We start from the raw sequence: 27,511 nt of genomic DNA, 5'->3' as shown, positions 1-27,511 counted from the left end.
AAATACCCATGATATAAGAAGAGGAAGAAGGTGATGTATAGTTTTTACACGTACTATACATATTATACACTAGTATAAAGTGTATATACACTTTTTATACATCGTCGTACAATATATATACTATTATACACTTTATATACAAAATATATACAAAATTATTTGAACATTGAGTTTGTATAAAAAGTGTATATGCATTATATCAGTGTAGATACACCTTTCATATAAATGTGCATACATAATATATACACATTATATATAATATTTTCAACACTCACCATAGTCACCGTAATCTTTCACGTCCAGTTTTGTATAAAACGTGTACAATAAATGTATGATTAGTGTATAATGTATACACAATGATTATACACTATATTATATAATTATTATACACTAATTACACAGTGTATAAATAAAGGAGCGTTGACAATAATGAAGGACACCGAACTTGGCCAGAAAAAGCTTTTCTCCGGCAGCGGCTATTTTATTTTTCATTTTTTACCTTGCAAAAGTCATCCGAAAAAATATCATGCAATACTATATCTGAAAGTGGACAGAAAGCGAAGAAAGCGGCAACCACCGCCAGACTTTTGCCAGAAATTACTTAAAGTATAGATATTTCTGTATCTAAGTAAAAGAGGAAGAGATCGCAAAGAAAAAAGAGAATTAAAAAAAGCGTGTGTTGGAAGAGAAGAAAAGAAAAAAGAAAAAAAAAGGAGGGAGTGAAGAGGAAAAGATAAGAAGAAAGGGAAAGATGGAAGATTGAAGAAAATGAGAAGAGAGAGAAGTAAGCGGTTGAAAGAATGAAAGTGTATTGGGAATAGTGGTTATAACTTGTCGATAAATTTGGCCTAAAGGCTATTTCGGATCCATGAAGAAAAACATGGGCTAATAAAATTTTGAAGGGCTATAGAGGATAGTTTTCTCTATTCCCTTCCTGCAAATGGGCTTTAACATTCTTCTAATCATTTTAGTAATTTGGGTTGAGAATTTTATTTAAATAATTTAGTTAACTAAATGATTCCTTCGCGTAAGATTAGATTTTTTCAATTATCGCTTGAGCTTTGGTCGTAATGACAATTATGTTCAAATTGTAAATCCAAGAATTTTAAATTATATTAGAATACATCATTACTGCCAATATTTTTTCTTTTCTAACTGCTCCCTCTGTTGATGAATGACCTTATTCCATTAGGATTTAAAGAATCCTGCGTAGCCAAAATTGAATCAGAAAGGAGTAAAGAGGAAACTCAACAAAAAACAAACATGATAAACTTTAACGCCAGGCCCTTTGCACAGGGATTAGCTTTGGTATTTGCTACTACTTTGCATCACAAATACACTGCTGGGACGTAGAATGAGCATTACAACAGATTTAAGAGGGAAAACGGATCATCCGTTCTTCTCATCGTCATCTCTTTTTGATATTCGTATTTCTAAGAACTGCAGAAACTGTACAATTTGGTGCTTAAAAGCTAAGTGTAAGACTTACCTTGTACCGTGGGAACCTTTATCAACTTCTCTGTGCTTGCAAAAATCTTACTATTTTACAGTAACCCCCACAAGTAGCAATGCTTTTAGATACAACAAAACTTGGACTTTACCCCCCAACAGCTCTTGCATTAGGCTGGAATGTGTAGAGATTGTTCTTTACCAGGTCCAGCTCCGACTTTGGGTCCTCAAGTTGCATGATTTCAGTCTTGCTTCCCTTCACTCACTTTCGCTGGACGTCCTACTGGACCAGGTAATCTCAATCTCTAGCGTCCGTGATGAGCCATCCTTGTTGCTGTCATGGCTGAGGCTGAAAAGACCACTATACGTCCCTTCACTAACAACTTTATCAATTTGGATTGTTACCCTCCCGATAGTGCTCTGAAACAAAGTAATCATACATCAGAAGTGGTGAGTGTGATATTAAGTAGGAGTGACCATTCTGTTATCTCATCATATTGCCAAATGACGCACCTCACAGCGTCAAACCCACTTTATATATCATTTTCACTATAAAGTAGCAATGCAGTTGGTAAAATTGGTGTATGTTGTAGCTGGAAGTTAAATGGGTAAAGAACATAAACTTCACATCGGACATTCAGAACATAAAGTTAGTTACCTTCCCAAATGTGTTTTTGCTTTTGCACAAGATATGCAACTTTTGTCCCTTGGGCGGTACATCAAAAGCCCATGTGAAGCCTTCTTTCCATTCTGGCGTCGTACTGTTACTCACAACCTAATCATAAACCATGGACTGTCAAATATGAAATGTAGCTGACCTGGACAAGAAGCTTCTGAATTTATAGGTTCTTTAACACATTGCTAAACCTTATTACTTATTAACCGTTGAGACTTAATTTAGTACTCCCCCCGTTTCAATTTATGTGAACCCACTTGACTGGGCACGTAGTTTAAGAAAAGAGAGAAGACTTTTGAGCTTGTGGTGTAAAATGAGGCACATATATTCTATGTGGCTATAAATCATTGCATAAAGATAAATTGTTTCCAAATAAGGAAATTGGTCATTCTTTTTGGTACGGACTAAAAAGAAATTAGGTTCACATAAATTGAAACGGAGGGAGTATTTTCGTTTGATCTGTTGGAAGTTGCAAACAAATATAATCAAGTAAACTGCAAATTGAGTAAAATTTCAAAAAGAAAATGAAAAAAAGAAAAGAAAAGAAACCACACAAAAATATCACAGAAAATATTCCTAGCATGAGATCTTTTAATTGGTGTGCAATCTGCATGTTCTTAATATGATTATCTACAGATATCCATGGATATCCATGGAACTCGGAGTACTTAATACACATACTCTAGAATAGTTGAAGTAGGCTGTGATAGTACAGAACTGTCATCTCATGATAAGCAAAAGGCTTCAAAAATGAAACAGATTACAGAATAACAAAAACCTTTGTACTTCATCAACAATCATAAAGTTGCTGGCTCATTACCTTTGTTTGCCGTGATGGACCATTGCCAATAGTCAATTGACAAAAAGCATTTGTTCCTCCCATCACCTGTTTTAAATTGTTTGCACGCTTGATGGTGACTGTCAAACAACCTGGTAAGCTATGCAACAGGCTGTCTGCTCTATCGTGGAAACTTGGTGGGCAAGTTTTCATTAGCATCTGTAATATGGGGATGGCTTCAGCTGCAACCATTGCTTGGGACGTAGACACATCCATCGGCATGGTTGACCAAGATTGCTTGAGTAAGCATAGTGTGGTCAATACTGAATCCTGAGCAGCCTCACCAGAGTTCAATGCTGCCACAAGATGAGGGATACAAAGTGTAGCAGCGTCAGAAACATGGAGCTTGGGAAAATTAGAAAATATTACATGAATGGTCCGCAGAATTTCCTCATTAGCAGTTGCTGTGGCCCATAATTCCTTCTCCAGTGCAGCTGCATTTCAAGAAATTATATAATGTTTTAGGCAGATAAGAAGAAAAAGAAATACTTGTACTACATTTTGTGACAAGAAGAATGGAGCAAGAAGGAGATGAGAACAAAAAGCACACAACAAAGATCTAGGATTTGGTTATCTTAAGAAACAGATCATGGGAATTGAACCTCCAAATTCAAAGATCAGAAAGTTTTACTGCTGCATTTGAAATGCTACAAGCAGAACTAGTCAGCTGGAAACAACATACCATTGCGGAAACAGTCTGACATCTGGTTGCTTCGTATACAGGGTTTGTTTTATGTATAACATTAGGCTTTAGGTCTATCAATCTAGTAAGCTTATGTTTTCCTTTTGGCTGCGGTACAATTCTTTGAAGCACTATCTTTAGTTTACAGAACTAGCTTCTGAAGTCACACTGAGAATCTAAAGCTTTCAATTAAGTGCTAGCTCCTAAAGTGACACTGAAAAAGTACAGCTGTCAATTTAGTGCTTCAAGCCTTAACCCTAACTTCAACTTGTGTGGACATTAAAATCAGATTACTTAGAAAAATTGCAGCATAAAATTCCTGAGGTAAAACATTGGAACATAGATTTACATCTGAAGACTCTTTTCTGGGTTTTCAGCAGATTATATATAACATTAGTTTCAGATAGGCTTTGGTTGGTTTATGTTTACTTCCATAATAGTTCTTCACAGGACATATCTGGCATCATTTCAACAGGCTTCCAGAAAAAACTAATGAATTAATAAAACAGAAAAAAGTAGTGAAGAAAAGTACTAGGAGTAGCAATGTTACCTGTCAAAGATCTGATAAGCTCGTTTGATACATATTCTTGAAGCGTGTGATTTGAGAATAAAAACCTTATGAGCAGAGATGCCTGTACTGCAATTTCTGAATTTGGGGCTAAAAGCAGTTCTTGAACCATTAAGATTCCACCGGCTTCTGCAACAGCTCTCCTGTTGGTTCTACTGCGCATTACAAAGTTTTGCAATGCACAAATTGCCACCATTTGCATTTCTTCTGTTGGTTGATCTTCAAGTAAACTTATCAGAGCTCGACAGGCTGAGACAGAATCACTCGCTCTAGCTAGTCCTTCATGCTGAGAGAGATCACCAAGAGCAAGAGCTGCAAGAAGCCTACCAGATTGCGATCTAGTCTGTGGATCCAACAAATATTGTGCCAGAGGTGCAATTGCATACTTGGATACCTTCAGCTCTCGTATCCGGACATTGTTGAAAAGAGCTTCAAGCAATTTTCCTGATGCTTCTTCACACTGGTGAGATCTTAGCAGATCCAAGAGGGCGTCTACTACACCAGCTTCAGCCATCAGTTCTGCACTTGAAATATCAGTCTTTTCATAAACTATAAGAGCATTCAGCGCAAGAGTAACAGTGCTCTCGACTGTTGAATGCAGCATCTTTACGAGAACCACCAGCGGAAGTTTGAAGTAGTAATCGGAGTTAGAGCATAGGACATTGCAGAGAACCATAGCGGCTGACTCCCACAATGCAATAGGCGGTACAGGGTCATCTTGAACAATAACCTTTGCAAGCTCAAAAATACCACCAGCATCAGCAACTGCTTTTGGCCAGCTTAATGAGATATTTTCCAAAGCCCTAATTGCTGTCTGTTGCAAGTTCAATATACCAATGCCTGCGAGCTGCACAAGAGGCACTACTGCATTTTTCGTCGTTATATCCTGCTTAAAATGCTCTTGTGCAAGGAGATGAGATAATAACTCGGTTCCAAGTTGTTGGATAGCTTGAGCTGGGGATTCAAGAAAGGAAATGAGAGGCTCAATTACCTGGCTAGGAGAAAGATTCAGAACTGCAAGACTTTGTGGCTTCTCTAGAATGTTTACAAGAGCTTGCAAAGCACTGTGCTGTCCCCACAGTCCAAAATCTGACCGCAGTAAAACCATAAAGAGAGGTTCTACAATTTTTGCAGCAGATGGGTTTTTTGAAATAGCACTACTATTTGTCAATATGCGGAAGAGTTCTGCAATGGTGGAGCATAAGGAACTCGATGCAGTTGGGAGCAGCTCAAGACAATTTTCTATTATGCCTGCTTTGACCATATCCATCTTGCGAGGAGTTCGGTCCTTACCCAACTTAATAAGTGCACAAATACTCGCATCAATGAGTCGCTGGTTTGAGCCACAAACCAGATGAACTAGAAGATCAACAAGATCATACGCTGATGCAAGCTCCACCAGCTGCTCATCGTCCAACAACCTCTCAAAAGCACAAACTGCAGATTCCACAGCTCGTTCTGCATCAGATTGCATTAGCATTACTAGGGGCTCTATGCATTCAGAAGCAATTGGCAAAGCTCTGAATTTTGGATCACCAAAAAGTACAAAGCATAACTCGGCAGCATCACTTTTCAATTCCAAAGGAGATGAAAAAGCAAGAATCTTATGTAGACTCCCAAGGGGATTCCCTTCTACATCAGCCATCAGTGATGCTTTTGAATCGCTTTCTGAGGTCAACTTAATCAAGGCGCTAACAGCAACTCGTTGTTCACTTTCTAATGCAGCACCAAGCATGTCAGCTAAAGGCTGAATGGCTTGAATAGATGCTTCAGAATCTCGGATGTTCTCAGCATCAAAAAGTTCATTTAAAGCCCTAGCAGCACTCAGCCTTGCACTTCTTGACCCCAAATGAAGAACAGCAATCAGTTGAATTGTACAACTAACGGCTGCGTCATACCGGAGAAGGTCAGAATTGCTGAATAGTATTCTCAGTAGCTCAGAAACAGTAGCCTCAGTCAAGTCTTGAGGGCTCAGAGATAAGTACTTTGTTAGAGCCTCCAGCGCGCCAGTTTCAGCCATGATTAATTTGTTTGCATTATTACCATCTGCAAATTGAGTCAAGAGACGCACAGCCAATGGAGGTGCACCTGGTCTATCCGGAAGTGGTTTTAACAGATCTACCAGTAGAGGGATGGTCTTGCGCGCAGTGGAACCAATTCTCACGTCTTCAATTTCAAAAAGATATTCCAGGGCAACCTGATCAGGGTTTCTTTCCAATAAAAATTCTTCAGAGAGAGCAACAAGATTCGGCATATCTATTTCAATGTGACCAATCAAGCTCACTAAACCAGCAATTGCACCTGAATTAGCAATAATAAGATTTATTCCCTTGTCCCTCTGACAAACAAGACTAGCTATTGCCTGAGCAGCAAAAAATCGGTCTATCATTTCATCAGATTTCAGAAGATATGCAAGCAAGGGTATAAAACGCATGGTTGTTGGAGAGGATACTACATCGGCATCTTGGAATAATATAGACAAAAGCAATGCACTGATCCACATGCCCTCTGCATCTTCAAACTCTGCCTGCCATAACAAATTTTTCTTCAGTTCGCTTAACCAAATAAAAATATAAAAAGAGCATGTGAACCGTCATTACTTCCAATTGGAATGGAACAAAGGTGACAATGAAGCAGTTACTTGGTTATCCTTTTCTTTATTTCATTTTTTTTAATTTTGAATTTCTGCAATTTCATATCTGTTGCCAAATATGAGAGGGTAAACTTGCATATTCAAGTGCTCGGTAAATTTTCCATTTAGCAACTCAAGTGGTTGCTAAAAAGATCCAACATATGTCAAGACATAATAGTGATAAAGATCGCCTTAATGTGAATTGAAAGAGACAGAGAAAGCAGAAAAATAAAGGAAGATGAGAGATGGCACTTCCAACGAACTCGCTTTGATCATGATCTAAAAACAGGAAGTGGGACATAAATGCTGGCCCTAATTCCAGAAGCACGCAATTAATGCAGATAATACTTCCCAGCCATGTGAATAAGTCAGGTAAAAGAGATATTCAACTGTTTTGATTTGTTTTACAGTACTGACCTCTGCAATCAGCCTATACCAAAGCCAACACAAAAGAAGAATGAACAGAGCCAAGGTCCATAAAATAAAAGTACTCAATAAAATTAGCCAATCAACACTTATTCTTTTCCAAGTCAAAACCAAGCAAGTTCTTCAAAAAAAGGGGTGCAGCACAAAGCCCAATACTGCAACCAGGGGGTCAGGGGGAAGCATACACCACACGAGTGAGATTTGTATAAGGTCTACCTGTAGAGTGGAAGTGTGTCTAGCAAGCTTGTCGGCAAGGGCCTCAAGTCCCCCCGCTTCCACAACAGTGGACTTGCTATTTATATGAAATGATGTAATTATTGATAGCAGCCAAAGGGCAACAGTACCCCCCAAGACTGTTGCTGGATCAGGAACCTCAAACTCATTTTCTTCCCCGAATGGAGTTCTTTCTGTGAAACCTCTAGGGGTTCTGACTTCAATTTCTAAGGAAGAACAATTGGAGTTTTTCTTCATCATGTCAACTAACGCATATATAAGAGGTTTCAAGTATCCAGATGCATTAAGTGCATCCATCGACTGAACTTTATGTTCCTTGGCAGCACAAATGACCAATGCTGTCCCACCAACTCTTACTTCTAGACTGCTAGAATTCATTATTCTATCAGCCAATGCACCTATCGCCCTGGATCTTGATACTAACAGGTCACCTAGCAGAATTGGTTGATCTCCACAAAGCCTGGATAAAATTTCTATTACTTTATCTTGGACAAGGGGAGATCCCTCACAGAGGCAATGTATAAGAGGCTCTAAACTAGATGGAACTTCAGCAAGGGCAGTCCATGGGTTGTACGACGAATGTGTGCCTTGTTTTGTCCTAGCAAGAAGTGCAATAGCATCTAAAGCATCTGCAGCATCAGTTCCATCTGCATTCACCGCTTTTAAGGATTCCGCAATAGCAAGAACAGCAAATCGACACTGAGCAGTTCCTATCAGTACATCTCCCACTGGAAAATGCATCAATAGCTGATGAAGCGCACGTGACGCATTTTTTTTACCTTCGAACGATCCTTCTCCTAAAACTCGGGTCAAAGCTGAAACAACATCTTCAGCCAGTGCTTCTGCAGCTATCTCTGGATCAGACAACAGATTGGCTAAAGCAGCTATTGCAGTCTCTGCAGAATCAATAGATGCAGTTTTGGCCAACTTAATTAGTGGTCTTACATCCCCTTCAGCAATATAAGGCATCTTGTTTGTAGATTTTGCTTTTGTTGGACGGGACAAAGCACCCAAGGCTCGAGCTGAATGTGTTGCAACAACTGGAGTATTGCTAGTCAAAAGCTTCATGCAAGGATTAACCACTTCATCTGTTGCGAGGCTATCACAAATATCATGTCGAGTGCTGAATATGTCAGCTAGGACAGAGGCAGCATATTCTTGAGTCTTTTCATTTGAGGAATTTAGAACTTTGACAAGTGACCTTAGCCCTTCGTTAGCAGCGGCCCCTTTATGCACAAGGTCACTCTGAGATGCCATGGTAAGCACATGACCTAACACCTTAATTATATGGGCCTTTGAGCTTGGTGAATCTCCCTTTAGTAATACTAGCAATTGATTTATGGTAGCCGAATCAGCAGTCGCGATTAGCTTTGTTAGGGCCCTAGCTGATGCTTCTTGCCCCTTTGGTCCACCATTTTTGAGAAGCCACAAGAACGAATGTATAGCTCCAGCACTTTCAACGCAGGCACGGATGTCTTCACTATGGCAGCACAGGTTATACATAACATGTGCTGCATCTTCCTTAGCCTTCTGAGACCCCATTTCTAGTAACTGAACAAGTGGCGGAATCCCACCAGCGGCAGTGATTGCCCACTTGCTGTCATCAACTTGGTCAGTTAGGATAGCAAGCATCTCAACAGCATACTCTTGATGTTGTTCACTGGATAACCCCAGCAGTGATATCAGTAACTGAATCCCTTCTCTCTTTCCAATTGCATCCCAGACACTCACACCATCACAACATAACTGTATCAGGGAGAGTATCAGATACTCTTGTACATCACCGCTGGCCATTGTTATGAGGCCCGTAAGAACCTTCTTAGATTCTGATTGGTGGACCAGATTTGACAGATAAGCATTGCCGTAAAGACTTGCCATGGCCTCAAGGAGGCGTTCCTGGACCAACTTATTATCCCGTGGTTTTAGGAGCATTATTAGAATATTCTCAATCTTTGTTGCATCAAAAGGTTCTTCTTCTGCATTGAGCTCAAAGACCATAAGAGCATAAGCAAGTGCCCCAATTATATCAGCAACAGGAGCAGCTAACCTTGGGGACTGAGAAAGCTCCCCCAGATACAACACGAGGGCACACATTCCACCACATATATTGGATAAAGCTTTTATTGTGTGCCACTGAAGCGTCTCCCCTCCTTCGCCTTGCATACATTCTTTGGAAGGAGCTAAAACAGCCCCTATGAGAATTGGCACACCCTGTGAGTCAACAATAGCTTTCTTTGCTTTGGTTGATTTTAGAGAAAGAACCTCTAAAGCCTCAGCTGCACTGGCACGAACAGTCACATCATTTTTCTGATGTAAGAGGCTTAGGAGAGCTTTGATTGCTCCAGAATCAATTATTTTTGGAATGCTATCACCGAATGCCAACATCACTCGGGCCAATAGAGAAGCTGCATTTGATTGAGCTGAAGCATTATCAGAAGAAAGAAGTCCTACAATAATGTCAACTCCACCACCCTCAAGAGTTGCCTTCCAATGTCCATCTTTATCGCCACAGAGATTTCTCAAAGCCCCAGTCACAAACCCTTCTACTGTTTTATCCTGCTTCTGTTTTGGATTAAGCTGCTCCCACAAAGTTGGTACTACACGTTCTGTAACAAATATTTTAGTGCCGATAGGATCATCTGAAAGTCCACTAGATGACACCTGAAAAATTGCTTCTGCAGCTGCCTTCCTTGCTTCAGTGGAATCCGACTTCAACAGTGAAAGTAGAGGTGGAATACATCCACCTAGAAGAACCTTCAACCGCAAGTCTTCATCTTTACATAATACACATAAGGTTGCAGCAACATTTACTTTTGCCAAAGGAGTGCCATTTCTCAGAATGAATATGAATAGTGGCATTGCTTGGCCATGCGAACAAATAAGACCTCGTGCTTCCTTTCTTGCTTTGGATATGCCGAGCAAGCGTGCTGTAGTAAGTTCTTTTTCATGTGGAGAAGATTTATTACCATGCAGCTGCTCAATAAGTTCAGCAACCCTTGACATTGTCTTTTCCGGATCATCCATTTCAGCAGTTTCATTGGCCTCACTGGAAGTTTAAAAAAAAAAAAAGGGAGATAAATTCAGAAAAGCACAGCAGCCTGGAAGTAAAATCTACTTAACTTCAAGCAAAAAAAGATGAAGAGTTGTGTGGAACAAATTTAAACCAACCCACAAGCAGCATATGCCACATGGACATATCTAGCATGCACATGAACAGGGGGAACAGACCTGGTCTTCTGAGAAGAGGATGAAACCTTCCTGTCCCTCAGTTCAGGGGAAGAAGATTTTGACATTGGCAACAAGACTCCACCTTGACACTTTTCTTGCTTCCAACAGAATGTGACTACCTTATGGTTAGTGTACCATTCAGTTTTGCTTGATCAATGCCAACTCAAGCCTAAAGAGAAAAGAAAATTCATTAAAGAAAGGGAAAATGTGGATAAAGATTTGCTCCCTGCTTTGCTTCACCTGAAATGGAATCAGGGAGGAGCAAGAGGCGGGAGAGGAAGAAAAGTCGTATATATATCCTCAAAACCGTCTGTAATTTGTGGCAATAAATACCCCCAGAATTTTGGTCTAGTGATATGAGCACAGTACGTGAGGTATGTGTTAGGTGCAGAACACGGGTTCGAACTCAGCCGCAAACAAAAGTCTGGTATTTAAGTGGAGAAGGTCAGAGGAGCGGGCCAATTATCCATGGAGTTGCCAATGACCCTCGTGAGTTTCTCGGTTATCAAGAAAAATTATGGCAACAAAAAGTTTCCAACTTTACATTCCTTTGCTAATTATGATTTACAATAAAGAACCAAAGAGAGAGGAAGCCATTCCCAAAATTATGAAAATGTTTCAAATTCCCAATCCAACATAATCCAATAGAAAACACACTTCACAAACTTAAACTTCAAGAAGCTAATAAGAAAGAATAATAAAAAAACTTGACAACTTTGCAGAATATACTTAAACAAAAAAGTGCAACTTACTGCAATCACAAAATTTCGTCTCAATGCTGCAAAATTGAGCTCCTATGTTGAAGTTTAACAATTTAGAAGCTGGAAAACCCCCGGCTTTCACCTAAAAATTTTATGTAAACACATTTATGTACAGAACTGTACAAGATTTGAACCAATGGGGAAAGTAAGCTTTTTGCCAAGAAATTCTGCATAAACCCCCAAAAAAAAAAAGATTAAAAAGATTAAAAATCGTACCCAGATCTTCATTAATGACATGTATGTTCAGGTGAGTGAGATTCTTATAAATACGTATATACGTATATGTATGTACTACATGCATATATAATTTGGTAAATTGGGGATTACTGAAATTGAGAAAAATTAATTAATAAAAGCTGTAGAAAAGAACAAGATAAAGAGATCAGATCAGAGGAAAGCATTCCAATGAAAATTTCAGAAAATGAGATGAAATGATAATCTATTTATGAATGTATACAATAAGGGATCAATCCATTATGACATGAAATAAATAACTTAATTTTCTTTAATGGGAAAAAGTAATTCAATATAAAAAGAAAAGGTTCCAGAAAAATGTACCTTTTTGTGTGAAATTAACTGTTCCAGCAGAAGAAGAACATCATCTATGGAGGGAGACAAGGAAGCGTAGAGAGAGAAAATCTGTGTGTGAGAGAGAGGGAGAGTGAAGTCTGCTCTTTTGCTTTTTTCTTCTCTCTCTCCGTATTTTTTCATTTTCTCTTAACATAATTATATTTTATAAGTATTTCCTTTGTATTAAAGTAAGGGATTGCTGCACAAAAATTAATGTTTGCTTTTGTTAACCGATATATATAAATTATATATTGATTATATAAAATTATACATAAAGTTATATATATCATAGTATATTATAAGTATGAATATCCAAAAGTTGAATGTGAAAGACCAAAATAACTCTACAAACTTAAGTGACTATGATACCTTTCAAATATACCTTCATAAATAAGTACAATAACCAAACTTACATTATTAGTTTTATTGTTTTAAAATATCGAAAAATGTGAGGTTGTGTACTGGATAATGAAGTGCAGACTAATTCAATTACTTTAGGGAAAGGATAATTCAAGAAATTTTAATAAAGAAAAGAGTAATTATTATCTTCAATTTAATATAGAAAAGAGTAATAATTAAGTATAATCATGAATAATGTTGCTAATTATTCATGTTATTCCATGAATACAAATAGGAATAAAATCTGGTTGGTATTTCAGGGTTCTGAGCAATCTGCTTAGATAGTCCATGGCTAATACAAATAGGAATAATCCAACTGGGATTTGCCGATGATCTACTGTTGTTCTGTAGAGGTGATGAAATATCTATCCACGTGCTATACGACTGTTTCATGGAGTTCTCTAGGGTGTCAGGATTGAAAGCAAACAAAAGCAAAAGTTCTATTTACTTTGGTGGAGTAAGCCTAGAAGTGCAACATGCTGTTGTGGATAAACTTGGTTTCACCAAAGGAGTACTTCCTATTAGATATTTGGGGGTCCCTCTAAGTACAAAGAGGATGTCTGTTCTACAATTTCAACTACTGTTGGACAGGATGATAGAAAGAATAACATCATGGACTGCAAAGTTTTTATCATATGCAGGACTAATTCAATTGATCAAAAGTGTCTTATTTTCTATCCAAATCTACTGGTCACAAATCGTTGTCTTCCCAAAGAAAGTTATACAACTGATAGAAGCAATCTGTAGAAAATTCCTATGGTATGGGGGAGTTGATATATCAAAGAGAGCTTTAATGGCATGGGACAAACTGTGCCAACCAAAAGTTGCTGGTGGGTGGAACTTGCTAGATATATCCAAGTGGAACAAGGCCGCTATTTGTAAGTTACTCTAGAATATAGCTCAGAAAAAGGATAAGCTATGGGTGCAGTGGATACACATATACTATGGGAGAGGTAGAGATATAAGGGAAATAGAACCTAAACAGGCTTCGTGGATGGTGAAGAAGATCCTGAAGGCTAAGCAATACTTGATTGATGCAGGCATAAATCTGACAAAGATTCTCGATATGGAGAACTTATCCATCAGAAACTTATACATGATGCTAAGAGGAGAACAACAGAAAATGCCATAGAGAAAACCTGTGTGCAACAATGGAGGAATGCCCAAATGAATTTTTATCTTTTATCTGGCTATCATGGGCAAGCTGATCACTAGGGACAGATTAGTAAGATGGAGGGTAACAAATGACTTACAATGTCCTTTGTGCAACGTCAAAGAGGAGAGCATTGAGCATCTATTTTTCAAGTGCACATATGCAGAGTCCATCTGGAGAAAACTACTACAATGGATGGGTATTACAAGACAGGCCATGGAGCGGAAACACGAGATAGCTTGGGCATATTGCCATGCAAAGGGTAGATCAGCCAACGATGAGATATACAGAATGGCTTTAGCTGGCTGTGTCTACTATGTATGGCAGGAAAGAAATCAGAGGATCTTTAGGGCACAACAGCGACAACAAGGGATGATAGTCAAGCTGATTATCCAAATGATATGTGGAAGAGGCCATATGCTGCCCAGACTCAGAAGAAGACTAGAAGAGTTAAACTTTTATCCATGACCCGGAGCTGCTGAGGAGTACCACACTACACTTGATTAATTGATTGATAGTTAGCTATTAGTATAGGTAGTATAGGATGATACTAAGTACTGGAAAAATGTTCAGCCTTAGTGAATTTTTTTTTTTGAGATGTAAATTTCCGCTTTGGTAATAAAATTTGATAATTACCAAAAAAATATTGCTAATTATGTGAATGTTAGAGTAAATAAAGAGCATACTGATACAATTATCATTTATGTTGCTACAATTATCATTTAACCACAGAGACATAGCTCACCATAAAGTTGCAACCTTTTGGTTCCCTCAATAAATGAGAAACTAACTATATATAGTTTATATGCAAGTACATATTCTTGCGATCAAATTCAAATTGTACGTTCATTCGAGAATTCAGTGCAATCCCCACCAAAGGATTTGAAGAACGTAATTATCCATTTATTTAGGTAAATAATAACTTCTTTTTATCTTAATGGTAGTCATGTATTTAATTCTTGATCCTATGCTTAAAGTGTAAATAATACCTTTTGATAAATCCAAAATAAGAAAAGCGAAAAAGGTGAGAAGGAAAATAAATTTGTATGTGCAGGGAAGCAAGAATTTCTCCATCAATTTAAATATTAATCTTATAGCATATGTCTCTAATTACAATCTAAGTATAAACTTGTCGTTCCTAGAGTAGTATGTTGTTAACTAATTTTATTTTCTAATTTTCCGTTTAGAGTATTCAAGGCTACAAAGGTAAAGAACATTATCGATGAGAAGCCAACTGAAGAGAAGAACGCAGATGCCCAAGTCAAGAAGAAGAAGAAGAGCCAATTAGTAGTAGTAAAATCCTATCAATCCATTTACTTTTTGGTATTTAATTTTCTATGTACACAATAAGTAAAATTGATACATTATTCCTTCAGAAAAGTTTATTGATTTTACTCATATGTTGGTTCTTTTTTTTTTTGGGGGGGGGGGGGGAGGGGGGTATAGTCGTCCAAGTTTATTGCAATTATATTTCAAAATTCTTGTATAATTTAAATAAATTCGTTTTGTTATGTTTTTATTATTGTTAGTCGCTTCTTACTTAATTGTTCACAAAATTTTACAAACATTTAATTCTTCCATTCTTAAAAAAAAATTATATTATGTACAAATAAATATTAGTTTCTCTTTTTATTTGTTGCATGGATCATTTCGCTGAAACATCAAAATGGAACAACTTCAAGAATAATATCTATAAAAAAATATTAGGTAAAATATACAGTTATATTATATGGTTGTAACTCATAACAACTAAATTTATGTAATTATAAAATATACTTGTCTAACTAAATATAATTATTGATCTTCGCGGAACTATCCAATCAATTTGAGTTTAACACTATATCTCTAAAACTATTTATTATTTTTAGCTTGTTTTTTACTGCTTGTACGGAATTACACGTTCAATGCACATATCAAAAAACTAATATATATATATATATATATATATATATATATATATATATATATATATATTGTACTTCACTGACTATTTTTAGTTGAAAAGATAATGTGCGCGGCTATTTGGGTTAATTCTTCTTAAAGTAAGGAAGACTAATAAGTTTACTATGCTAGTCCCGTCAACTAATGTGTGATGCATATTAGTGTCAATAATATTATGTTTTGAATAAAAATATGTATATTTCATTTTGATTAACAATTCTACTTTTTTGTCTAGAATTCACAATTTTAAGGAAAAAAACATCCATTAATATGTATACACATATATGTAAGAACTAAGAATATACAAACTATTTTATATCATTGGATCCGTATTATACATGATACTTTTTGATATAATTTAGATATAATCATATTCACTTTCCTTTTTATGGTTGAATGAAACAACACATGTGTTGAGTATAAAAGAATTGTTCTTCTTACAATAGAATTTGGAAAGAGTAGTCTTTTGTATTAAATATCCTCAACTAGTATTTTTAATTAATTGCAAGATTAAGATTAAAAAAGTTGTTCTCGAGTTTTGTATATCAAATTCGTGAGTTTAATTTCTAAATGCAAATTCATTTAAATCCTACCTAAGTTTAAAAAAAAATTAGTCTACGTAGTGATATGTTTAAGTCTAAGTAGCTCCATTAATAGGAGTGAAGTCGAAACGGAAGAAGGAATGATTAGTTTCACACAAATGAATACAATATCTCCTAGGCACGAGATGTCACTCATGCAAATTCAAGCGCCTTAGAAATACAGCTCTAAAGCTCAAGTTTGGAACTCAAGCACGAGCTAGTGGTGGTGGGTGAATAGACCAGCAAACACAAATTAAATCCGTAGAATGTGGAAATCAAATTAATTTGAAACTAAGTTATTATTCCCTTTCCTTACCAACAAAATAGACAAATGCATTTGGTTTCCTAAGTAAACAGGTTTTAGATACTTCATATTTTTAGCTGACTTAACTTGCCTTTCAATTAGATAGCAGTATTTCCAATCCAAGCTAAAATGGTATATGTTCATGATTATTTGAATGTTCAACTAGGGAATAAAATCGATGACGAGTAATTAACCTTATCTCCTATTTACCATTCATAAAGGGGTGGCATATATCACCAAAACAATTTCTCGCTACACATAATAAAGCCTATAATTTGTTGTCAGTGTCATACCATCATGCACTGACTATACTCGGTCCGTCTATTTTATGTGGTAAAGTTTGAATATACACGAAATTTAAGAAAGAAATATTTTTTAATTAGAATTTGTGGTCTATAATATGTAATATATATTTATATAGCTATAAATCATCTCATAAGGATAAAATGAAACGTTAAAAATTAAATTATTTCTAAAATGAGAAAGTTGTCATTGTAACGACCCGACCAGTCGTTTTGAGTATTACAACTCTGTTTTTCTATTTACTGCTCAAATTATACTTTACAGTTGTGTGACTTGTCGGGGCAATTTGTTCGGGTCCGGTGAGGTTTTGGAATGAATTGAAACACTTAGTTCTAAGGTTTAAAGCTTAAGTTAAAATAGTGACCGGATGTCGACTTATGTGTAAACGACCTCGAAATTTAATTCTGATGATTCTAATAGCTCCGTATGATGATTTTGGACTTACGAGCGTGTCCGAAAAATTATTTGGAGGTCCGTAGTGAAATTAAGCTTGAAATGCCGAAAGTTGAATTTTTGGGAAGTTTGACCGGGGGTGGACTTTTTGATATCGAGGTCGGAATCCGATTCTGGAAATTGGAACAGCTTCGTTATGTCATTTATGACTTGTGTGCAAAATTTAAAGTCATTCCGGATTGATTTAATGTATTTCGGCACAAGATATAGAATTTGAAAGTTCAAAGTTCATTAGGCTTGAATTGAGGTGCGATTCATAGTTTTAGCGTTGTTTGATGTGATTCGAGGCTTCAACTAAGTTCGTATAATGTTTTATGACTTGTTGGTATATTTGGTTGAGGTCCCGAGGGGCTCGGGTGAGTTTCGGGGTGATTTCGGACCATTTCTAGGCCATTCTTAGTTGCTGGTTTTTGGCCACAGAGGTATGCATCGCGATCGCGGACAAATGGTCGCGATCGTGAAGGGCAATTTTGCTGTTTGGGCACTGTGAATCGCGATCGCGGAAGCCTTTTCGCGATCGCGTAGAGGAAATTCATACTGCACTGACCCGACTTTGGAAGCTTATATCTCGCAATCTATAAGGAATTTAGAGATGATCCAAAAATAAAAGTTGTAGCCCTTGATGTGTTTCCAGAAATGTAAACCATTTGTCATTTGGAGTTGTGTAGAAAAAGTTATGGCGGATACACTATAGGCTGTCTGGGAAGAGTTTGGAAATCTCTGTTGTATAGGGCTAATTTTGGAGGTTTATATCTAGCAATCTATAAGGAATTGGGAGATGAGTAACAAATGAAAGTTATAGCCCTTGGTGTCTAGTTTTCATAAAGTTAAACCATTTGCAATTCGGAGTTTTATACGAAATATTATGATCATTATACTAGAGGTTGTCTCGAAGAGTTGGGGAGTTTGTTCTTCGCGATCGCGAAGAGCAACTTTGGGGCTGAAAAATTTTGTGCTTCGCGATCGCGAAGAGTAAATGCCTGGACAGAAGATATATTTCGAGGTTTCGGCCATTTTAATACATTTGGAGCTATTAAGATCGGATTGAAGCGATTTTTGAGGCGATTTTCACCATATGGATTGGGGTAAATGATTCCAACTCAGTTTTGGTTAAATTACACAAATCTATTATTGTTTTTATCAACAAATTAGTGTTTTGGGTTGAAAATAGTAGAAAAATTAATAGAATTTAATTGAGGATTTGAAGGCCGAGTTGTGGTCAGATTTGAGTAACTTTGGTATGGTTGGACTCGTGGTTGAATGGGGGTTCGGATTTTATGAGTTTTATCGCATTCCGAGACGTGGGCCCCACGGGTGATTTTTGGGGTGTAGTTTAGGATTTTTGAAAAATATTAGTATTTTGATATGGAATTAATTTCTATAATTTTTGTGAGCAGAATCAAATTAATTGTGACTAGATTTGAGCCATTCGGGAGTTGTTACGCACAGAATGGAATTTCTGAAGCATTGTTTAGCTTGCTCGACATTGGATTCGACTTGTTCGAGGTAAGTAACTCTTCTAATCTTAGAGTTGAGGGTATGAACCCTGAATATATGTATTTCGTAAATTATTGGGAGATGAAGCACATACTGGGTGACGGGCGTGTGGGCGTGCACTATAGAATTATGACATAATTATTTCTGTGAAATTTTGTAGTTAAATGATCTTGGCATTTTTCATGCGCTTTTTATGAGTTAAAGAAATTGAGCTGAAAAGCATATTAAAAATCATGTTAAGGCTATTTGTCAGTATTATTGGGACCCACATAGGTCATATTGTTGTGAAATATTTATTTTAAAAATAAAAATTCATACTCAGTCATATTCATTTCATTGCATATCATATCTCAATCTCTGTTATTATTTATTGATACATCATATCATCATTTTAGGCTATTTTCATGACATTGTGAGCCCATGAAAGAGAAACTGGAGAGATTGATGACTGAGGGAGGCCGAAGGCCTGATTATGAGAATATTTTTGGGATCGGGCTGCACACCGCAGCAGGCCATGTTGGCTTTATATATATTATTACTATTATATGGATCGGGGCTGCCCGCCTGTAGCAGGCCTTATTGGCTTGTTATTGCACGTGAGTTGGCCGTGCCGCACGTGAGTTGGCCGTGCAAATCCTTATATTATTATTGCACGTGAGTTGGCCGTGCAGCACGTGAGTTGGCCGTGCGGATCCAGATCTTTATATTATGGCACGTGAGTTATCCGTGCTTATAGCGCTTGGGCTGTAGGAGCCCCTCATGAGTATGTACACCCCCAGTGAGTGCAGTCAATTATAAATAGGGATCGGGCTATACGCCGCAGCAGGTATTATATAGCACTGAGTGATTGAGTGTGCTGAGCAAAGTAAGAGAGAATGCCAGACAATGAGATTGAGTACTCTGAGAGAGTGTGAGTACATGAGTGAAATCTCTGAGATACATTGCATTGACATGCACACATGACATATATGCATAGAGATGTGTTTCCTCATGTTGTACGGTATCACATTATTCATGATTTCTCACACATGCTGACAGATGGGCATAGTGATGCATTTGTTTTACACTGGTTATCTAGGAAAGAAAATGAGATATTTTATTTATTATTGAAAGGATTTTGAAAAAATTAATTGCTTTCAAACTTATTCATATTTTTGGCAACTTCGGCAATCGATTTGGGTTTTCACTGATGTATTTGAAAGGAAGAACTATTATTTTTGAAATCATGATTTGGCTAAGCATTTTATCTTTGTGTTTTTCTGGTATTATTTATTTTATGTTGTTATGGACCATTGTGGACTAGTAGTTTTGGACCCCGACCTTGGTAGAAGCTCGTCACTACTTTCAACCTACGACTAGGTTTGTTACTTACTCAGTACATGGGGACGGTTGTACTGACACTACACTTCTGCACATTGCATGCAGATGTTGGCTGATGTTATTGTTGTGCTTGATGGTTGCGGGATCTGAAGATGTACCTGCGTTCTTGTTGTAGTTGCCTCTTGTTCAGAGTAGCCTTACATTTATAAAAGCTCTGTTTATGTATTATTCAAACAGACTATGTATTTATTTCATTTTCGCTTTGCATACTCTATTCTTAGAAGCTCATGATTTGTACTACCAGTTTTTGGGGGATGTATAAGATTAAGATCTTTATTTACTTAAATTGCTTTAATAATTGCTATTAGAATTGGATAATTGAAAGTTGGCTTACCTAACGGGTTGGGTTAGGTGCCATCACGACTAGTTGGATTTTGGGTCGTGACAGTCATTCTTTTTAGAATAGATTAATTGGAAATATTGTCACATAAAGTGAAACAGAGGTAATACAGTTAGACCTCTTCGTAATAACCATCATCTATAACAACACTTCATTATAATGGCTAAGTTTCCTTTGGAACCTGGTCACGCTTTACTCTAGTCCTTAAAAGAATAAGCGGTCACTACAAATATAATCTGATCTTAAAGTCCGGAGTCGAATCTCACCGAGAACTAAGGCTTAACCACAACTGTTTAATATCGCTCACTACTAGAGACACAATATTTTCCCACAGAAATTTTCCACGGACAAATTGTTAGTGGCAATTCCCACCGAAATTCAATAGGAAAAGTGAAATTTATTTTCCACGAATAAACAATAACGTTTCCCATTGACTATTCGTGGGAACGTTTTTGCGCAAAAATGCGTATAATTTGGTACCCTCTGATTCGGTGGGAAAAGTCATTAAAAAAATAATTATATAAAACTAAAAAACTTTTCCATGGAAAACAGTGGGAAAATAAAATAAAAAAAATGTTTTCAAATATTCCCACAGATTCTGTGTGAATGAAAATTTTTGAATTTTGAATTTTTGTGCTTTATGAAAAAGTTCTTAAACGGAGTTTTCCCACAGAAGTAGCGGGAAAGTTTTATTATTATTCACATAAACTTTTGGTTTTCTCTTAGTCTATTTCGTGTTTTCTCTCTATGTTTCTCCAATTCAACGACGAATTCTTCACCTCACTCAATTTTCAGGTAAGTCTCTCTCTCTCTCTCCCACTCCTTTTTCGATTTTAATTTTTTTAAACTTAGAGATATTTTGCTATTTCAAACCCTAGGTTTGAAAAAATTGTTGTTGTTCTCTTGTGCATGTATAGTCTAATTAAACCTAAGTCTTTATTTATTTTGTCTTAGAAATAATGAATTTGTTAAAAGACAATATTGAGTTGGTTTATTCTTGTTAGTTTGGTCTATTTTTCAGATATGTTTTTTTTACATATGGATTGGTGCAATATATTTACAGGCTTTCTTCACAAATATGGAGAAATTAAAAAGATTTCTAAGTTGCACATGTCAAAATGAGGAATATTTTCTTCCTTGAGAACTGTAAAATAATATAGTCTTTATTTAAAGTAGTTATAGATTTAACAATACAAGCATAATCCTGCTAGGACCGCAGACAAACACCATCTAAAGCTAGAGTTTCCTTAATTATGTCACTTTTTTATGATATAGTTACTAAAGTAATGTCTAAGTTTATATTGGAATCTCTTTTTGAAATGTCTTTTAGATTCTCTTAAAAGTACATGAATGAGGGTGAAATATAGGTTTTAATTGAATTAAAAAAAAAGAAAAAAGAAAAAAGAAAAAAGAAAAAGAGTAATTACTAATATTTTGCAGAATTAAAGACAAGAAATTAATGGGTTCATGGCTTATTTCATTAGGGGCTTGAATGTGTCTATTTTAGAATGATTTTATCATTTGAGTTCTTATCTTTGTAACACCCTAACTTTTATAAAATATTATATACATTAATTGACTATTTTTTTAATCATGTATATGTTGTTTAAAATATTTTCACCCTTTCTTTAAATTTAAGTTTTCATGTTATTTAAAAGTTATTTTGTTAATAGAATTGGTTTTCTTTTATTTAATTCAAATATATATTTGTATTTAGTTCATTAGATACTTTAGAATGTATTGCTTATTTAACTTATGAAAAAATAATTTATACCAGTGACAGACCTTGAAGGAGATGTAGAGATTTTCTAAGGGCCAATAAGACAAATAGAAAAGAAAAAAAAAGAATCTTATGGGTCTAGTATATATATTTTAAGAGAGTAATGACTATTCTTTACCCATTCTAGGTAAAATGGGGTTATAGTGCAAATTTGTAAAGCATAATCTTTTAACCCTAGATAGAAAGAATTTTCTAGGATTTTTCGGGGGATTCGTTTGGTAGCCCTCCTTATCTCTCAAAGTCTTGTCCTCCTCCTTCATCTATCAAACACCATTGAAGAGCTCAACACATATACATGCAACTCTTTTTCCATCATTAAAATTCGAGTTTTAAAATATTAAAACCTATTTACCTACCTATTGAAGGAAGATTTGGATTTTACCTTCAAGAATCAAGATGGAATGAGCTTATTTTAGAAACTCTAGGTTTTGGATTTTGTGGAGAAACTCTCTCAAACTTGCAGTAAGTATCTTACTCTATCTATATGTGAATTAGTATATCTTTTGCATAGTGAATTTTAGTCATTTAAAATCAGAAATTTAATCCCGTTTTTGAATTGGACAGCAATTACTGTAGAGACCCATTTAGACCCATTGACATATAATGGCTTGACTTGCTTTGAGGATTTATATTTCCTTAATATTTGGTTGAGCTTTAGAAACTTGAATTATTCATTCGCTTTATTTTGTTGGAGTTAATTGAATAGCTTGAGTCTTGGTAAAAGTTTCCTTTACTTTAAGTTATTATATTGGTTGTTCCTACTTTAGTACCCTACTTGCTATGACTAATTTAGAAGGTATATTTTCGGACATTTTGATTATTTGTCTACCATTGAGGGTTAAGTTTTGTAGTTGAGTTAAAGAGATATTAGAATTGGTAACTTGATTTGTGAATGATTCGAATATTTTCCTCTGCTTCCATGTGTAAAATAAAAAAATATCTAAATTATTTTTATTACATCCCTCAAATTCAGTGAAAAACTTAAAAAATTAAATTATTATATTATCTTACTTTTCCCACGACGTTCGTGGGAAAATACACGATGTGACTCCACCAAGTTCTCGTGAAGCCTTCAGTGGGTAAATCCCTGGGAATTACCCACGAATGTCTTGGGAAACTCTTTTTCCACCAGCCATATTCCCACTGAGCGTCTCCCCTGGAAATGTCGTGGGAATATTGAAATTTCACACAGATTTCCCACCGATTCTTCTGTGGGAAAAGTCTGTATTTCTAGTAGTGGCTAAGAAACATAAGTTCAAACAATCTTCTAGTTATAAAAATTATGATTTTATTTTAAACTAATTAACTAACAAATACTAAAAAATAGTAAAATTATCAACTAACGAGGATGAAGTTGGAGAAAGGGTTAAGGAGGCTTAGAGTTATGATTTTCTCAATTGTCGAAATCCTCCCGCTATGTCTCCTATAATTTTGCCTAAGTATTCTCTACTGATCGTGAGCACTTCAGGTGTCGTAATTCTCTTCCAAGCAACTACAATAATTTACTAGACATATTCTTCCGAATTACGCTAGCTGGCACTATCTTACCGCTCACCATGACCCTGTCAAAGCATTGTTATTCCTAAATCCACCTTTAAACTTGTCGTATTGATTCCTAACAACGGTAGGAGTGACGTTATTCAACAACCACCTAAATATGTACCATTTCCCAAATAATACATAATAAATAAGCACAATCAATTGATGTCCATTCAATCAACTGAAATGTCACGATCCGAAATCCAACTAGTCGTGATGGCACCCAACCCAACCCATCAGGTAAGCCAATTAACCACTAATTAATTCTAATAATAATTAATAAAGCAATTAAGTAAAGAAATATCTGAATCCGATACATTCCCTAAGGACTGGTAGTACAAATTATGAGCTTCTAAAAATAGAATTTACATTGCTGAAATGAAGTAAATACATCATCTGTTTGAAGAGTGCATAAACAGAGTTTTATAGATCTAAGGCTACCATGATGTCACGACCCGAAATTTTTCACCGACGAAACCGTGATGGCGCCTAACATTTCACTTGCAAGGCAAGCCAACGTTAGATAATTATTAAATTAATTCCTTATTTCCATTTAGTAAATAACAATAATTAACTAAGATGAAATATAATAAGTGCGGAATATTATAAAACTGTAGTAATTACTACCACCCGGATATGGAGTCATAATTCACGAGCATTCTAGAATCTACTACAACTAATAGTCTGAAAGAAATACAACTGTTTGAATGAAAGAAAATAATAGGACATAAAAGATAGATGGGGACTTCAAGGTCTGTGAACGCCGACAGATCTATCTTGAGTCTCCGGACAGCGGACCAATAGCAAAATCTCGATCAACCTAAGCCGGTACCAAAATCTGCACAGAAAGTACAGAGTGCAGTATTAGTACAACTGACCCCATGTACTGGTAAGTGTCGAGCCTAACCTCGACGAAGTAGTGACGAGGCTAAGGCAAGGCACCTACAAATCAACCTGTACAATTTAACAGTGTATATACAAATAACAGAAATAAAGAACTAAACAGGAAACATCGGGAGAGGAACATGCTGAGGGGAATACGAGATAAAGAAATACAACAAAATGATAACCGGAGCAGTCAATATACCATGAATCAACATGAATAGTGAATACAGTAAAGGAAAAATGCATGGCATCTCCCTTCGTGCTTTTACTCTCAATCTCACCATAAAATTAATAGAAACGGCACGACATTACCCTTCGTGCATTAACTCTCATATCATGGCACGACATCACCCTTCGTGCATTAACTCTCATATCATGGCACAACATCACCTTTCTTGAATTAACACTCGCAATATGGCACGGCATCAGCCTTCGTGCATTAACACTCACAATATGGCACGGCATTACCCTTTGTGCATTAACACTCACAATATGGCACGGCATCACCCTTTGTGCATTAACACTCACAATATGGCACGGCATCACCCTTCGTGCATTAACACTTACAATATGGCACGGCATCACCCTTCGTGCATTAACACTTACAATATGGCACGGCATCACCCTTCGTGCATTAACACTCTCTCTTACTATAATGCAATGCATAAATAATAACAGGGAGATAGAATAACAAGTACAAACCTTACTTCAACATTTGGTTACACAATATAAATCTCAACTTTTAAATGAATACTCGATTACCAACAGAAAATCCGTAACCATAATAATGACGATCAATTTAACAACACTAGTATAAACATGTAGCAATTAGGCATAGGAAAGAGATAATATAAAAAAATGGAAGAAATATGGAATACAGGTAAATTGGCGGCGTATAAGTACTCGTCACCTCACATATACGCCGCTCACATGAATTTCACTTAGCAAATAATCTAAGGTTCCTAATTCCCTCAAGTCAGGGTTAGACACAACACTTACCTAGCTCTGAAGGCCACTTAATTCTCAATCACAACTTTTCCTTTGGAATTCACCTTCAAACCACACGTATCTATTCAAAAATGACTCAATAATATCAAATATTTCTAAAGCAATCAATTATATTGCATAAATTAAATTTTCCTCCAAAAAGTCAAAAAATCGACCCCGGGCTCGCTTGGTCAAAACTCGAGGTTCGGACCAAAATTCATTTACCCATTCACCCCCGAGCCCGAATATATAATTGGTTTTGGAATCCGACCTCAAATTGAGGTCTAAATTCCCAAATTTCTGAAATCCCTAGTTTCTACCCTAACACCTAATTCTACCATGAAAACTCTAGATTTTAGGTTGATAATTTAAGAAATGTAATGGGTAATTGAAAGAAAATGGTTTAGAATCACTTACCAACACTTTGGGGAAGAAGATGACTCTTGAAAATCGCCTAAACCCGTTTGGTTCTTGAAAAATGTTGAAGAAATGGCTAAAACCCGTGTGCATCGCGTTTGTGAGGCCACTGTCGCGTTCGCGAAGGGTACTGGCTGCCAAGCCTTCGTGTTCGCGATGGTTACTCCCCCTGGCCTTCGCGTTCGCGAGACATTGCTCGCGTTTGCGATGAAGGAACGACCAACCCCCCAGGTCCCCAAGTGCTTCGCGTTCGCGATCAGCCGGTCGTGTTCGCGAAGGGTAAATCCCCCATCACTTCGCGTTCACGACCAGGACTTCGCGTTCGCGAGAGGACCTTCGTGAACGCGAAGAAGGATATGCTAGACACCAGAATCTGCAGAAAACCAGATTTTTCCCAAGTCCAAAACATCCCGTAGCCTATCCGAAACGCACCCGAGCCCTCAGGGCTCCAAACCAATCATGCACACAAGTTTAAAAACATCATACGAACTTGCTCGCACGATCAAATTGCCAAAATAACACCTAGAACTACGAATTTAGCACCAAATCAAATAAAATTCTCAAGAACACTTTAAAATTCCTATCTTCTCAACTGGACGTTCGAATACGTCAAATCAACTCCGTTTCTCACCAAATTTCACAGACAAGTCTTAAATATCATAATGAGCCTGTACCTAGCTCCGGAATCAAAATACGGACCCAGTACCAACAATGCCAAACATTAATCAATTCTTAAAAATAAAAAAAATTTCAGACTTTTAATTTTCATAAAAAATTCATAACTCAAGCTAGGGACCTCCAAATTCGATTCCGGGCATACGCCCAGGTCCCATAATTCGATACGGAACCATCGGGATCGTCAAAATACAGATTTGGGCCCGTTTACCAAAAATATTGATCGAAGTCAAATAAAATCAACTTTTAAGGCATAAATTCTCGTTTTCATTAATTTTCAATATAAAGCTTTTCTGGAAACATTCCCGGACTGCGCACGTAAATTGAGGAGGGTAAAAATAAGATTTGTAAGGCTTAAGAGCACATATTTGATTTCTAAAATATAAGATGACCTTTTGGATCATCACACATGAACAAGAGGCAGCTACAACCAGAATGCATGTACATTTTCAATTCCGGCTCCCGTCGATCACATCAACGTAAACAGTCAATATCTGCACGCAAGGTGCAGAAGTGTAGTATGAGTATAGCCAACCCCATGTACTCAATAAGTAACAAACCTAACCTTAGGTTGAAAGTAGTGACGAGCTAGAATAAAGGTCGGGTCCAATACCAATATCCCACAATAATTCATAACAACTTAGTACAAGTAATTAAAGGAGTATCTCAGAAATAAAGTGCTCAGGTCGTTCAGAGTTCCAGAAAATAGGCATGCTTTTCAAGTATCTCAATGAAAACCCAAATATTTTACCGAAATTGCCAAAAAATATGAGTAAGTTTGAAAACTGTGATTTTTCCCAAAAATCCTTTCAA

General features: G+C 36.5%; 2 protein-coding genes across 7 annotated transcripts; one reads left to right on the top strand and one right to left on the bottom strand.

Annotated features, from left to right (window-relative positions):
• Window positions 1–1,267: 1,267 nt before the first annotated feature.
• On the bottom strand, window positions 1,268–12,213 carry LOC104115984 (protein CELLULOSE SYNTHASE INTERACTIVE 3-like). Of its 6 annotated transcripts, none has more exons than XM_070199906.1 (8): window positions 12,053–12,213; window positions 11,482–11,661; window positions 10,734–10,831; window positions 7,488–10,551; window positions 4,196–6,740; window positions 2,946–3,397; window positions 2,108–2,224; window positions 1,268–1,869 (listed from the first exon to the last, which is right to left on the bottom strand). In XM_070199906.1, exons 3-8 carry the CDS (start codon window positions 10,796–10,798, stop codon window positions 1,708–1,710), a joined length of 6,405 nt encoding a protein of 2,134 aa, XP_070056007.1. In that variant the 5' UTR covers window positions 10,799–10,831; window positions 11,482–11,661; window positions 12,053–12,213; the 3' UTR covers window positions 1,268–1,707. The 6 variants fall into 6 exon arrangements, with proteins under 6 accessions (XP_070056007.1, XP_009625027.1, XP_009625028.1 ...); XM_009626732.4 differs by having other exon boundaries at window positions 10,734–10,902; window positions 11,486–11,661; XM_009626733.4 differs by having other exon boundaries at window positions 10,734–10,902; window positions 11,486–11,576.
• A 1,445-nt stretch (window positions 12,214–13,658) lies between these two features.
• Window positions 13,659–14,084, top strand: LOC138910032 (uncharacterized). The gene has a single exon (XM_070201251.1). It carries the CDS (start codon window positions 13,659–13,661, stop codon window positions 14,082–14,084), a length of 426 nt encoding a protein of 141 aa, XP_070057352.1.
• Window positions 14,085–27,511: the final 13,427 nt, after the last annotated feature.

Source organism: Nicotiana tomentosiformis, chromosome 4, assembly GCF_000390325.3.
Source record: "Nicotiana tomentosiformis chromosome 4, ASM39032v3, whole genome shotgun sequence".
NCBI classification, from domain to species: Eukaryota; Viridiplantae; Streptophyta; class Magnoliopsida; order Solanales; family Solanaceae; genus Nicotiana; species Nicotiana tomentosiformis.
The sequence above is the reverse complement of the archived record's forward strand: the minus strand, read 5'-3'. Positions and strand labels throughout refer to the sequence as shown.